Below are 14,831 nucleotides of genomic sequence, written 5' to 3'. Positions count from 1 at the left end.
AGTGAGGGATAGGCCTTTATGGCTCCTTACGTCCCCCATAGTGAGGGATAGGCCGGGTTCGGCTCCTGAAAATCCCCCAAAGTGAGGGATTTGGTTGATGGGATTGCATCATTTCACTTGCATAAATTGTTGTGGCCATCATTATGTATTATTTGTGAATTGCCCCACTTGACACCTCACGAACACCTATTTAGTAGTACTTAGTATTGGAAAGGTTGGTTACTGAGACTTTGTCTCACCCCGTGGCTTACAATATTTTCAGGTGAAGGTTCTAGGCGTGTGCCTTCGGGAAGAGACGCGGAGGCTTGAGCTTGGTTAGCTTTAGGCCTCTAGCTTTATTATGTATGGATAGTTGTATATTGCCACAGCTAGGGTTTTCTTGAAATATTCTGATTCCCAGCCTTATTGTAAATTGGAGAATACATTATCTACTCGTTTTGTTGGCCGGAGGCCATTGCTATGGTTTTATGGAACTATGTTTTACTTGGTGGAGAAACTATTTTGATGGGCTGATTTTGATGTATGTGTTACCCGGGCCGGAGGCTCGGAGGCCCAGTGAATATGAATGGGTTATTTTAGTTGCATGCAACGTCTATCGGGTTGACCCGAGTTTGGAAAGTTAATTTCTAAAAATATGAAATTTTCCTTCTACTATGGTAGTTCGTTTTAACAGCTTTCCTTTTCTACCATAGTAGTGGACTTTATGACGAGTTACGATGTTTTGGAGGTTAAGGGTTTTACAACGGGCGCTGGGTCGAGACTCGAGCGACTGAGCGAGGCTGCGGGAGTTCGAGCTGGTGTTTTGGAATCGCCGAACCGGTTTGCAAGTGTGTGTTTTTTTTTTTTTTAAGAAACGGCGTCGTTTTCGGGCTCTGGAGGGGGCAAAAAGGTGAACCGGATAAACCACCTAAACCGGCGGTTTACCCGGTTTAACACCGGTTCTTACCGGCTCAACCGGTTCACCACCGGTTCAAACCCTGGCCAGTTTTTTCCTTAACCCAGACCGGACATCAGGCCGGTTCACCGGTTCACCGGTTGAACCGGCCGGTCCGGTCCGGTTTTTTTTTCCATGACTACGAGTGGCATAAATTTGGGAACATTTTTTTTTAACAAGAAAATTAGAGCCTGCTTCTCGCAGTTAAAGTTATTTTTGAAAAGAAAACAATGATCTGTGCGGGCCAAAGGTTCGGAACCTTTTCTTTTTCCTTTTTATTCTATTTTTTCATTTCTTTTTCCATCCCTTAGATTAATATATTCTAACAGCTCACATTTTTATTTTTTATAAACTATTTATAAAAGTTTTAATGGTTTTCATTTTATTATTTAATTATTTTTATGATTTAATATTTTAATAATAGTTGAAAAAGATTTAAATCTTAACAGTTGAAATATTAATCTAATAACTAGAAAAGAAAAAAGAAGAGGGAATAGGTAAGGGAAAAAAAGAAAGAAAGAAGAGGTTTCGAATCGCTGTATCTGAAGATGAAAGGAACAAACTGCAGGAGGATAATATACATTGCTGCTTTCGCGCTCCCTTTTTTTGGACGAAACGTGTATTCCAAAAGAAGAGTCCAGAACAAATCAAATGCTGGACCAGATTCCTGTCATCATCAACTTAAACCGCCCTTGCAATTTGAGTGACTGTTTGGCAAGGTGTTTGTAGAACTTAAAAAGAGTTTATTGGTGCCATAAACTCGACCTGCAAGTTTGTCCCTGTTTGGATAAGCTTTTAGTTTATTTAGTTTATAAGTCAAAAGCCGATGAAAAGCATAAGCTGGGAAGAAATGTTTATAACTTATGGAATCGTGTGTTTGCTTTGGTAAAAGATCCGGGAAACGTTTATTGCAAATTTAATACCAAATTTGCCTTCTGGCTTTTCTCCCTCGTACGTTGATTTTGTGCATTTTCAAATTTTTTAATATAACACAATTTTCTAAAAAGTTATCGTATGATAAGTAACTTTTTTTATTAACGGTTTTTTTAATATTTTTTACCATCTGTAAATGTAATACACACACGTGAACATATGTATTACTCCCTCCTATTCATATTATAAATTAATTTAAATTTATTGTATTACAGTATGTAAAATCATTTTTAAATCATATTTTATTATTTATTAAAACTCATATCTATTTTGGTCATTTTATAACCAAACTTACTTTTATCCAATCATAATCCAAACAATCTTTTATCAATCTCACTTTTATAAGCTAAATTTTCTGAATTTCAATCCAAATATAATTCAGTTTATCCAATTTAGCTTTTATCTAACTTTATTTTTCTATAAGTCAAACTCATAATAAACTTCTTTTCTAATTGTTATTCCAAACGGACTCAGGTGGATTATTATTAAGGGAGATGCGCTTTCGGTTTTCCCGCCCATTAATTGCCACATACGGATTGCGGTGGAGGGCACACCGGAATAGCCTTCGGCGGGGTGTGGCCTGTTGCAGCATATAATGTCCCCAGTTATCTTTTTATTTTTTATTTTATAGTTACTTCATTACATTTTTATAATGATTAATTAACACAAAATACTTCGTAATTTTTCTTGTTAACATTAATAGTTACGTTAACTCTTAATGTAAAACCAATATTATGATATCTTTATAAAATTTTTAGAATGCCTTGTAACATAATTATATAGTACTTTATTAAAAATTTTATAATGTGAAATATATGTATATTTTTAGAGTAAAATATTTTTTTTTAAAAAAAGAACTCAATCCTGAATCCTTTCTTTTATCTCATGTTTTTCTCGTTATGAGACAGTCATACTTTGTTTTCAAATAATTCAAAGAAAAATTAAATTCGTATAAATTTTAGACTCACATTTTGGTGTTACATAACAAGCCTATAACTTCCTTTAGTATCGCGAGACACACGGAAGGTATTATGTCGAGTTAATTAGAAGCTATTTTTGTAATGCTATTTCCAGTTTTTAATATAAATTTTTTTATCTCTTTTATTTATTTATTTTTTAAGGTACTTCTTGTAATAGTTGCACATATTAAATATTTTATTACATAATAATTCTAATATATACACATATTTATTACAAATAACTAATTTAATTAATTTTTTTAATTTACTTAAATTAGTCAACTAGTTTTTACATCAACTATCAGAGATAGTATTTAAGAAAAGAATATACAAAAGCAATTATAACCTACACAAGAGAGCAAAAGATGATACCTTGCTCTTTCACGATAAAATGCCATGTATTCTTGCTTGCCGGACTGCTCTGTAGCGTGCGGTAGACACACACACATATATGTAAGTGGTGCATAAAATGCGAGTTTTTTAATCAAAAGTAAGCACCGGCCACCACGAGATCGAGTCTCTGCAAGATGTTGATGTCGGTGAAGGCGGAGAGTTTATATTATTGCACATTAGAAGGGAAGTGGGATGACATGGTGGCGGAATACCAAAGAAACGCCAAGATACACAAGAGAGCAATCAACAGCTCGAACGACACTGCATTGCATGTGGCGGTGAACGACGGCAGGGAGGCCATCATGATGAAGCTGGTGGAAGCACTCAGGAGATCAGGGTCGTTGTCGCTGCTGCGGATAGGGAATGAGAGGGACGACACGCCACTGCACTGCGCAGCGTGGAAAAGGTCGCTGCTCGCTGGAGATGTGCTGGTGCATAGCCGAAGCTCAAGAAGGCGACTCCGAATTGATCGAAGCTCGCAACGAGAAAGGAGAGACGCCTCTCTACTTGGCTGCTCTTCAAGTCCACATGGACACTATTGTGTATCTTTACTCTCCTTGCGCCGACAAGTCTGTGGGGCCTTGTCGACGAGGAGGCGATGGAGACACTTTGCTTCACTGCACCATTCGCCGAGGCCACTTTGGTTTCACCCTAAGGGGTGCAGGGGTTGTTTGGATAATTTCAGAATCACTTTTCAGAAATAATTTTTTACAGGTTGAGACAAACTCCTCCATATATTTATTTCGTCTACCATAAAAATACTTTTAAAGCCATGATTTTTTTCTTACCCAAATATTCTCTTAAATCTCTCGTGAGTAATCTCAATGATTTGGTTTGCTGTTATTATTATATATGATAATTATACACGGATGGATGGATTGAGAATTATATAAAATGTTAATGGCAGAGGTGGCAAATGAAATCATTCGTCTGTACGGAGCCCAGATTGTGGGTTCTGTGAACGAAAAGAGGATTACTCCTTTGCACATCCTGGCCAGCAAACCCTCCGCCTTCCAAAGCAGGACTAACTTTGGATGCTTTAGCAAGCTTGTCTACAGCTGCAAGTACAGCACTTGTCTTACTCTCTCTTTTTTAGATGTAATGTATCTACTAGTATATACTACTATATCTATATCTATATACATAATAAATAAAAATCAAAAGCAAGCCGAGCCAACTTTCTATCCATAATGGCTCCTCACTTATTTTCCTGTCCTATGAACAGTAACAGCTAAGTGAACAATATCGGCTCTTGCATGTGGTTCTGTGCTAGGATGAATTTCTTTGGTTTTAATTTTCTGATTTTCTCTCTCTTGTTTCGTAGGAAAGGGTAAATACTGGTCTCATCTCATCATATTTTTCAGTCTTTACAAAGAGTGTGTCAGCTCCTTTACACCTGCTACATTCAATATTTTCCCGGTTCAAATTCAAAATTGTTTCCTTTCCCCCTCATTTTCTTCTTTTCTTCACCAAACCTGACAATAGAGAGGGGGAGGAAATTTTCTGCATAGGTAATCTTTTCTTAGATGGGATAGGATTTAGCATATAACTTTCTCCCTCTCTTCTACATCGCTGGACAAGAGGAGAATTAGTGGCTGGAAGAAGCTCCTTCTTTCAATCCAAGGATGTGAGGAGGCCAAGAATTTATGATCAAGAGAGACAATCCGTTTTCCTTCTTACACATTAGGTATGCATCTTAGTAGGGTAAGGCCCTGTTTTTCTCATTAGAATCACTACATCATCCACATATATATCTTCATCTCTGTATTGGCTATTGTACATGCCATGTTTTATGTCACCACACTGCAGCTTGGAGGCACAATTACATATCCATAATTTGGGCAAATATGATATTGTATTGCAATAATTCATTTTCAAGGACCTTATAACAATTATGCAAAATGTTGTTTTATTTTTCATACTTCCTTTATTGTGTTCCACAGCTGTTATGCATATTGGTTAGTCTTTAATTATTTACCTGAGTTCATATCTAGCAGAATGTGAATGTGATAATTATTTTTTAATCCTTTTTTTAAGCATAAGTTTGATGCTATCATCCTCAATAGACTGCTAAAAGTATTGAGTATGGTATTGGGTAATATCTGCAAGTCAATGTGTTAATTACTAAAGTTTATTTGCTTGGCAGTTGGCGATGTGCAGCTTTCTTGTGAGTTTCGCGTAAGAAAAAGATTTGTCCCATACCTTTTTACTCAGAGTTGACGTTAACCAAAACCAATAGGTTTATCCTCAATTGAGGATAGGGTAATTATCAAAACTCAATGGTACTTGCCCACTGGTTCCAATGTTGAACTTGGCAGTTGAAGAGAAGGAAGAAAGTGTACGTACAAAGCGAAACAGAGGATGGTCCTTGGTGTTCTTAGGCTGTGATTTCGAATTAAGACATCCATTGAATCAAGTTCTCCCTCTTGTCCATTTTGGCTCATTTCTCCCTTCCTTATCTCATCATATATGAGCGATAGACCAACGGATGAGAACAAAGTTGTTTTGTCCATAGTATCAAATAGCTAAAAGTCACAAGCCAAAAACCATGACTAAAAACACAGTTGTTTTGTGGGACTGAAATAATGAACGAGGGGATCTCTAGCTTCTTGCTCTTTCTTATAATTCTAATTATGGTACTGTTCTTTTCCTTATGTTTATTTGATACATGTCCAAGCTCTTCTTTTTCGTCATTCATCATATAGGACATTTAAAAAATTGTTGTTTGCCTTTTTTAAAAAGAAAAAACGGGATTGTATTGATGAATCAATTTTTTTCTTCACTTTGGATGGTTAATAAAAGAATGTTATTACTGCAGCAAGGAAAAATTTGAAAGAGGAAGATTTTACAAGGAAAGTGCAAAAGATGATATTTGAAGAAGAATACTAACGGATTCCTATTGCAATAGGTCTTCCTTGAATAGCAGATGAACCAGTGGCATAGGTCCAACAATTGTTACTTTGTAAGTTGTGGTATAAAGCTTGATTAAGTGTTGCTAACGAGGTTGCTTTCAATTTGTTTTGTTACTTGGTAAAGCCTCTGGTGTAGGAAGGTATCATGCCTATTGATGTGAAACTTCATAGTGATTTGCGAGCCATTGACTGAGCTGTCTTTTACCATTCAATGTCTTCTCTTTCACCTGTTTAAACCTTTATCTCAGTTTTTACCCATTGGGTCAGGAAAAAATGTACTTGTCTTTTGGGTCAAGGGAAAAAAATTATGCCGGGTGGAACACGGTTCTTCTGATAAAAGTGTAAAAGTTAAAAATCGAGAGTTATGATGGTTGCTCTTATGAAAGCGTAATAGCATATATAAGAGATAAGGCTATATATTTTGAATTTTCTTCCACCTGCTCAATAATTTTTTCTTAATTTTCAAATCATTTCAAGACAGTGTTTCTATTCTTGCTCTCCATTTCTCTTTTTTTTTTTTGTTTATTTTATGAACTGGAAGATCAAGATGATTTGTTGGGCTAACTTTGCAGCTTTGTTATTGACAAAACATAGTAGTTGTGTGCTTTAGATGCAAGGGAAGATGTCAAGTGAAAAAATGCATAATAAGAATGCAAGTGAATATAAGTAGTGAAGGGAGGTTTTTTTGGGTATTTCTTTTAAACTGATTAATTAATACAACTCTTTTTGGATGGCTTTTATAGTTGGTATCTATATTTATTTTCCTCCATTTTGAATGTTTTAACTATTGGACTAAGTAATTCTTATGTCTCAAAGATCACACGTTATCCAGATTCTCATGTTATAGAGTTACATGTTATCCAGATTCTTATGTTATAGAGTTACATTTCAGGAAGATATTAATAAATAAAAATAGATCCTTACACCAAATACAAGTAAATGAAAATATTGAACAAATGCTCCTCATACCAAATACTGCTAGGTACTATTTAAATTTGAACCAAATACTGTTTGAAATAAATATGGTGCAAGGGAGCAGAATCCTATCTTCTGTTATTAAGAAGACTGGTTTAACCAATTTAAAGACAATCAGATCGAGTGATTTACTTCATGGCTAATTTTGTGGTTCAGATACTACTAAGAAAATTAAGGCCACAAACCATGCATATAATATATGTTAAGCTTAATGAAAACATTAAAATAAATTCATCCCGTGCATCGCACGGGGAGAGGAAACTCTAGTTTTATTATTATAATAAAGTAGTATAATTGTTAAATCTATGATCCCGTTTGATAAGAAGTATTGGAATTAAGAATAGAGATTTGAATTGAAAAAATCTATTATTAAAAAGATATTTAACATAAAAGATCTATATATCATTTAAATAAAAATCAAAGTTAAGCCTAGCCATTTTCCCATTCAGGATGGCTCCTCTCTATTTTTACTGTTTTATGAACAGTAATTGGCTTGTTGTGAATAGTATCAACTCTTATTGGGCTTTGTGCATTAAGTATTTTTGTTTAGTCCTTATGTTTCTTTTGATTATGCAAGACTTTTTTTCCTCTCCTTAAATTTGAATTTTAAAATTTCAAATTCCCTCCACTTACATTCCTTTATTAGCATCACCTGTTCCCTCTCTTTCAGTTTGCAATTTTTTTTTCCCCCTTTCCAGCCATATACTCTCTTTTTCTCTTCATCTTTCTCTGCGAGCTATGCTAATGGGACTCCAAACCTCACCTTCATCATCCTTTTTCCAGCCGACCCTTCTCATCTTCTATTCTTTTTTCCTCCTATTCTTTCCAGTACAAGTAAAGGGGAGAATAGAGAACAGAGGGCTTTGAACGTGATGCTTCTAAAGTAAAAAAGGAAGGATGGGATGTAGAGTTTCATCAAAAGGTTTGTAACTTTATTTTCTGTTGGGTCACCAATTGATTCGATGCTTAATAGTTTTCTGTGTTTGGCGTGGAAATTCAACATCAAGAAGTTACACTTGTTGAAGCTGAGACAAAGAAAATCAGGTAAGAATACGAGCGCAAAGAGAAGCAAGTTGAAGTTCAGAAAAAGATGTAACTTACTTTCTACTTTGATCTACTTCGGCTTTTTTCTATTTCTTCCTTCTTGATTCTTGAATTCAAAATTTTCCATCACTTCTTCCGTTGAGAATTGTTTTAGCAAGCTATTGGACATAACTCACAAGAGAAAACTTTCATCGCTTTTTAAGATTACATGATGCATGGTACGATTTTTATTGCAACGATAGCCTTAGATTTACTTGCAAAAACTGGCATGATGATTCAATTTGCTTTGGTGCAAAGAGATCAAGGTTATCTCTCTCTCTCTCTTGCTCTCTCTTCTATCATATTAGCATTTTCTTATTTGTTGTTTTCCTTACTTTTTATTCATCACTGCCAGCGTCTTTTAATATCATAGAAGGTTTATATTGGTATTATATGATTATATGATGGATGCTATTTTTTTGTGCGGAGATCTGGTGTTTATTGTCACAGAGTATATACAATTAATTTTGTTAATGTCCACAGTTTTAATGGTGCCTTTGTGACTTTGTCTACCATGAGTCTTTCCTCTCAGTCTCTGACAAGTTTTATTGCTACAAGCAAATGTAAAATGAAGTTACAACTGGTAGCCAAATGTCAACCTTAAAATTCACGTGAAAAAGGTAATAAGCAAGACATATTTGTTAAAGTGACTGTCCTTCAGGCCAAGAAAAAAGTGACTGTCCTAAACGGTGAGGGAAAGATCTGACTAAGCAAGTGGTACTAGCATTATACTTTTTCTTTTCTTGCAGCAGTACCTTTTAGCATGAATTCTATTGGTATGTTAACTTTATTTTATGACACAAGTAATCGGAGGTTTGGATCATGCATTATTCTTTGTAACTTTATTTCTTGCACTTGCACGCCAAATAGATGAGGTTGGTAGAGTGCAGAGAAAAACACATCGTTTTAAGAGATTCAGGCCCATGAAGGAAGGCTGCAAATTTAAGCAAAAGAACTTATTTTTATGATCTTCTAAGTTCTTTAGTTCTTTTATTGTTAAATGCTATTCTCAATATGCTATGCTTGGCTAACTTATTTATATGTTGCCCGATGCTTGAATCTTCTAGATTGAAATATGGGGAAGGATAGAACACAGCATGTTATATATTCCTCCGGTCCTTAATATAGGACTCATTAGAAGGTTGATCTTGGTCCTAAATATAAGACCATTTTCTCATATTTTTTTTATTCTTTCCTAAATTACCCCTATTAGATAATTAAATACCACAATAATACTCATTATTCATTAATAATACATCTATATATTTTATAAAGTGAATGAATACTTATTACTTATTGATTCCACACAAACATCAATTCTACCATTTTATATTTTTTAAAAATAATTTAAACATTAAAAAAAATATTTTCATACAAATACCCATTCAAGGTAATTGGATTTTTTACCTCCAAGGAATAGCATAATAATAATCGTACTATCTATTTTCTTTGTGCCCAGAAAATATAATCTTCTATTTATATTTTACCCAATCAAACAGAAAACTTAACTACGTTGTATCGGATGGTGCGTGAGCCAGGAGAATTTGGACGACGTGGTACCGGAGGAGGCGAGTTAACCAGACTAATTTTTTTCAAATGTCAGTTTCTTTTTAGAAGTGTAAACGGAGGGATATTTTGGGATATCTATATTTATTACTTAACTTAACTACCATCCTTAATTTAATCAAAATAGTCAAAAGGGTCCTATATTAAGGACCGGAGGAGTAATATGTTTTCCTTGATAGGTGTCTGTTAAAATGCATGTGACAAAATTTTGTGTAAGTGGTGTTTTTGTTGGGTATATCCTCTCTATTCTGTTTTTTGCTTGCTAAAGTGGTGCGACAATTTGTAATCTTTGATAGTCCGGAAGAAAAGATTATTGAGTGAATGTAATAATCTACGGCTAATAAAGAAGGTCTTGTCTAAAGAGTCTTATTGAGTGAATGAGGTTTGTTTTGATGGATGCATAGGGGGTTGGTGAATTGAGTTCGTTTTCCCCTCTGTTACAACATGAACCATGTCTGTGGTATTTCTGGTAAATTTGACTTCAAACCTTTGTTCTTCAGGAGGAATTAAGAAGGAGTTGCAAGGAAAAAGGTCACCCATTATATTTTTTGATTTCCTTTACTGTTTTATTCATGCATCGTTTCTTCAATACAATTTTAGCTTAATGACAATGGTTTAATGTTAACTTTGGTTACAGGTTGCTGATAGACTTTACGCAGAGAAAAAAGCTTAGTCCAGAATGTTTGCATGGAGTTCTCGGAGTTGTGGCACATACTGTTGCTGTGCTATGAAACAAAATGGGGATGACTGCTAGATATCATCTGGTCAAAATTTTCTCATTTTCCGTTGCAAGCTTAAATTGTCTTTTAAAATCATCAGGTATAATGTTAATTAGCATTATTGCATTTCTTCTTTATGTATAGAGCTATGATGGGATAATCTTTCTTCTATCAATTTTCGTTGCTTAGGATTCGAACTTGCATACCTTGATGTGCCTTGTATATTTTCTGATGGAATGTGTTTCAATCTCAGGTATCAGATATCAAATCAGTCATGCCCAACTTTCATGGTTTCTGTTTTTGGTGTTGAGTATGTTAAAAATTAATACGACGTGAATCGTCGTCTGTAACTGTAACTTGAATGTTGGTTCATGTAACGAGGAGACAAATATATGCTAAAATTCCAAAGACGCCCACTCGAAGTGAAATGTTCAAGAAGAAATGGTGTTGAAGGATACGGATTTGGAGGGTTGGAAGCAACAAAATATGCCCACATAAGACTCTTATATGTAAAATTTCAATTATATTGCAACCTCTCATTGTAACCAAATGCATTGACAGTTTACCATTCGAGTCGAATAGGACTGTGTGAGGTAAAATTTCTTTATAAATGTGATATAGTTGTTTCCATATCTGCCATTTATGATCGGAGGTTTGGCTGATAATGTTTGATTTTAAAAAAATAAAGGAATAATTAATATATAAGTCCTTATAGTTTCAATTGGTTTTTAATCAGGTCCCTATAATTTTTTTTCTTTTTATTAGGTTCTTATACTTTCATATATTTTTAATCAAGTCCTTATAATTTTTTTCTTTTTATCAGGTCCTTATTGTTTTACTTTGTTTTTAATTAGGTCCTTGTAGTTTTTATTATTTATTCTACAAATAATAATATTTTAAAAATAATAAATTATTGTAACAATCTTATGTTAATATTCTTTTAAATTTTTAGTTAAACAAATATATTATTTATTTTCAATTTGAATTTTTATAATTATAAAATTAAAATTATAATAATAAATTTTTCTAAAATTAAAATATGATTATAAATAATTTATATTTAAGTATAATTATTATTCTAATTATTTATTAATTACTAAATGATTATATTAATTATTTTGTCCAATTATATAATTATCAATTTTAAAATGAAATTAATTTTAAAGAATAAAGTTAATAAATAATTTTTCAAAAACTACAAAGCACCTAATTAAAAAATAAGTGAAACTATAATGACCTGATAAAAAGAAAAAAATAGAAGGACCTAATTAAAAACATACGAAAGTAAAAGGATCTAATAAAAAGAAATAAATTTATAAGGACCTAATTAAAAATCAGATGAAACTATAAGGATCTGGAGATTAATTATCCCAAAAATAAACATAAAGTTATTGAATTGGCAAATTGAGATTTAGTTATTTCATGATAATTATAGTACCATTGTTTATACATGGTGTCTATTCTATTGTGTTGGCGTCTTTGTGCTGATGGAGATTATAATGAATTGGGCTTAATGATTAGACTGAAGTGAATTCTTCCCGTGCATCACAAGGGGGAGTTAGTGCTAGTTGTTTGATATATAGGAATAGCTAAATTCATGTATATGGTATTGGGAAATATATCATGGGAGGAAGTGGTATTTCCTAATTCTATTTCTGTGAGTTTGCCTAATATCATATAACAAGTAATTACTTATGTTAAATATTATTGTGATAATTTTTCTCAATTGTAATCTTAATCCATATTTTTCATTTTTAATGCTCCGTACCAAACGAGACCTAAGTTTGAACAAAGCTAAGGCTTTATTTGGTACTTTGGTTCAATGGAGTATAGGAGAGGGGAGAAGAGGTATTTAAATAATTCTTATTTGATTTTTAGGAGTAGGGGGTGGAAAGCTAATTAAAAATTTGTATGATAGGCCAATATATACATAGCAAACTTTGGGTTGTGTTTTTCATTCATCGTGATTCATCTGATTTATATTCTAACTCACGTCATCACAAATGTGGGAAGGATGAGTGAGTTTCGTCTGTGATATATATTGGAATATTGCAGATAATAAACAGAGTGTACAGTAGACTCAAATTGATGTTCCTGACCATCAAAGCAAACAAAAAGGTAACTCTGCCATTATATCGGTCATAACCATATAAAAGCTACTTTCTCACCGTCTCTAAAATTGCTGGGGGAAAATCTGTCTATGCTCATCAATTCGAGAATCCGACGGTAAAATATTGAAAAGAAAAGGAATAACTGCATGAATACGCACGGGGTGAAGAGAAGGAAGGTAGTGGTGGGGACAAAAAGAGAGTCAGAATTGCTTATTGCAGCCAAAAATGGAGTAGCTGAGATAGTGAAGATAATTTTGAGGGATAAGCCTGGGGCCATCTAGCAAACCAACTCTCAGGGCCGAAATGTATTGCATGTGGCTGTTGAGTTCCGGCAACCCCATATATTTGAGATCCTTAGGAAAGAGAAGTCATGGGATGTCCTTATTCACTCAGGGGATTTTGATGGCAATAATACATTGCACATAGTAGCAAAGTCCAACTTGCAGATTCAGGGCTCCAGCGCCTTGGAGATGCAAGATGAAATCAAGTGGTACGAGGTAACCATATGTGTAGATGTTATATTTATTTTCCACTCACTTATACATGTATTAGTTATTCTTGTAATTAAATAATCAAATTTAACTACTCTCACCATCGAATTTGAATTGCAGCATGTGAAATCATTGCTGCCATCCTACCTCATGGATCACAGTCCTAACCAACCAAGAAGGTGAAACTCCGGCAGAAACCATCCTCAGAAAGCATAAAGATCTTGTCCAAAAGAGTGATGAATGGCTCAGTCGTACTTCTAAATCCTGCTCAGTGGTGGCTGCGCTGGTCGCCGGAGTTGCCTATGCAACATCCAGCACCGTACCGGGCGGCAACGATGACAAGACTGGCAAACCAACCTTAGAAGGACGTCCTGGATTTGATATTTTCGCTCTCTCTGCGCTAATTGCCCTCAGCTTCTCCGTCGCTGCACTCATCATGTTCCTTTCTATACTCACCTCTCGAAAACGTCCCGCTGATTTTATGAAAAAATTGCCAGTGAAACTTCTTCTGGCCTTAAGCTCATTGTTTGTATCTATTATCTCAAGGTTCATCTCTTTCTGTGCAGCGCATCCCTTTGTGCTTGAGGACAAGTCCAAGACATCAGTACTCCCTCTCTATGCTATCATTTGTCTTCCTGTTTCCTTCAAAATTGTAGAGTTCCCGCTTTACATGGATCTTTTCAAAGGCATTTTCATGAAAGTTCAACAGCCGTACGATCTGAGACGTATTTAGAGGAGGGCAGGGGGATACTGGTTCAAAAAAAATAAAACGCTATGAATTTTGGAGAAATTTGGCCTTCCCCCTCCTAAATCCATCAAGGATATGTGTTTGCTCATGATTATATGTAGCTGGCCTGGGGACTCTCTCCCCCTCTCTTTCGTGTTCCACATCTTCCTTTCTTTTGTTCCCCCTCCTAGTTATTACTCCTCCGGTACTTATTATAAGACCCCATTTGACTTTTTATTTGGTCCTAAATATAAGACCCCAATCCATTTTGTCTCTTATATTTATGCATTTTTTTTCAAGATAATCCTTCTAATAATGATAGTTTTAGCCAATATACTTAATTAGTAAGGATATTTTAGGAATGACAACACTTATTTATTATAAATAACCAACTTAACTATAGGAAAATGGGCCAGTCCACCCTTGGTGGATTGGACCCAAGCCCAATTACAATTCGGGGTCCTGGTGAAAATAACAAGAAATGTGGGTCATTAGTTGTAATATTCCCCTTCTTGTTTTTGGAACCGCACGGTTACGAGGAATAGATAAGTGGAGGTAATTACAAAAAGGAAAAAACTGCCCCCATGTATAATTTCAGTTTTTCTTTCCTCTCCATAACACACCAGCGGGTTCATTTTTATTTCATTCAGAAAAAACACTTCCTCCCTTCGGCTCTCTCTCTCTCGTGGTGCATTTGCTGTGAAAACATAGATCCGACTCCGTCACCGTGATCAGACCTCCGCGTGGCAACCTGATTACATTGCAGACTCCAGGTATGCCCGAAAACCTTCATTGGTATCAGAGCAAGGCTTATATTTTTTTCTTCCGCTGCCCGAGTCCTTCTGCGTCTGCATTTTTCGGTTTGGCATTTCAGTACACCTTAAGTGATTTGCTCTCAGATATTAAGCAAATCCTCCATTTTACTTTCAGTATGATAGTTTTTGTGTCTTATATTTATGTTTAGATATATTGGGTTGCTTCTCTGCCTCCATGAAAATCGTTTCATGCAGTATATCAGTTCGGCCGTA

The 14,831-nt window shown here is 34.7% G+C and overlaps 1 protein-coding gene across 1 annotated transcript; it reads left to right on the top strand.

The window, feature by feature from the left end:
- The first annotated feature begins 10,206 nt into the window (after window positions 1-10,206).
- Window positions 10,207-13,809, top strand: LOC114717474 (uncharacterized). Its single transcript, XM_028902612.1, has 4 exons — window positions 10,207-10,286; window positions 10,393-10,477; window positions 10,728-10,764; window positions 13,238-13,809. The coding sequence occupies exons 1-4, from the start codon at window positions 10,207-10,209 to the stop codon at window positions 13,807-13,809; spliced, it is 774 nt and encodes a 257-aa protein (XP_028758445.1).
- Window positions 13,810-14,831: the final 1,022 nt, after the last annotated feature.

The sequence above is a fragment of the Neltuma alba genome, unplaced genomic scaffold (assembly GCF_004799145.2).
Source record: "Neltuma alba isolate B1F8T4 unplaced genomic scaffold, ASM479914v2 tig00011737_pilon, whole genome shotgun sequence".
NCBI lineage: Eukaryota > Viridiplantae > Streptophyta > Magnoliopsida > Fabales > Fabaceae > Neltuma > Neltuma alba.
The sequence above is the reverse complement of the archived record's forward strand: the minus strand, read 5'-3'. Positions and strand labels throughout refer to the sequence as shown.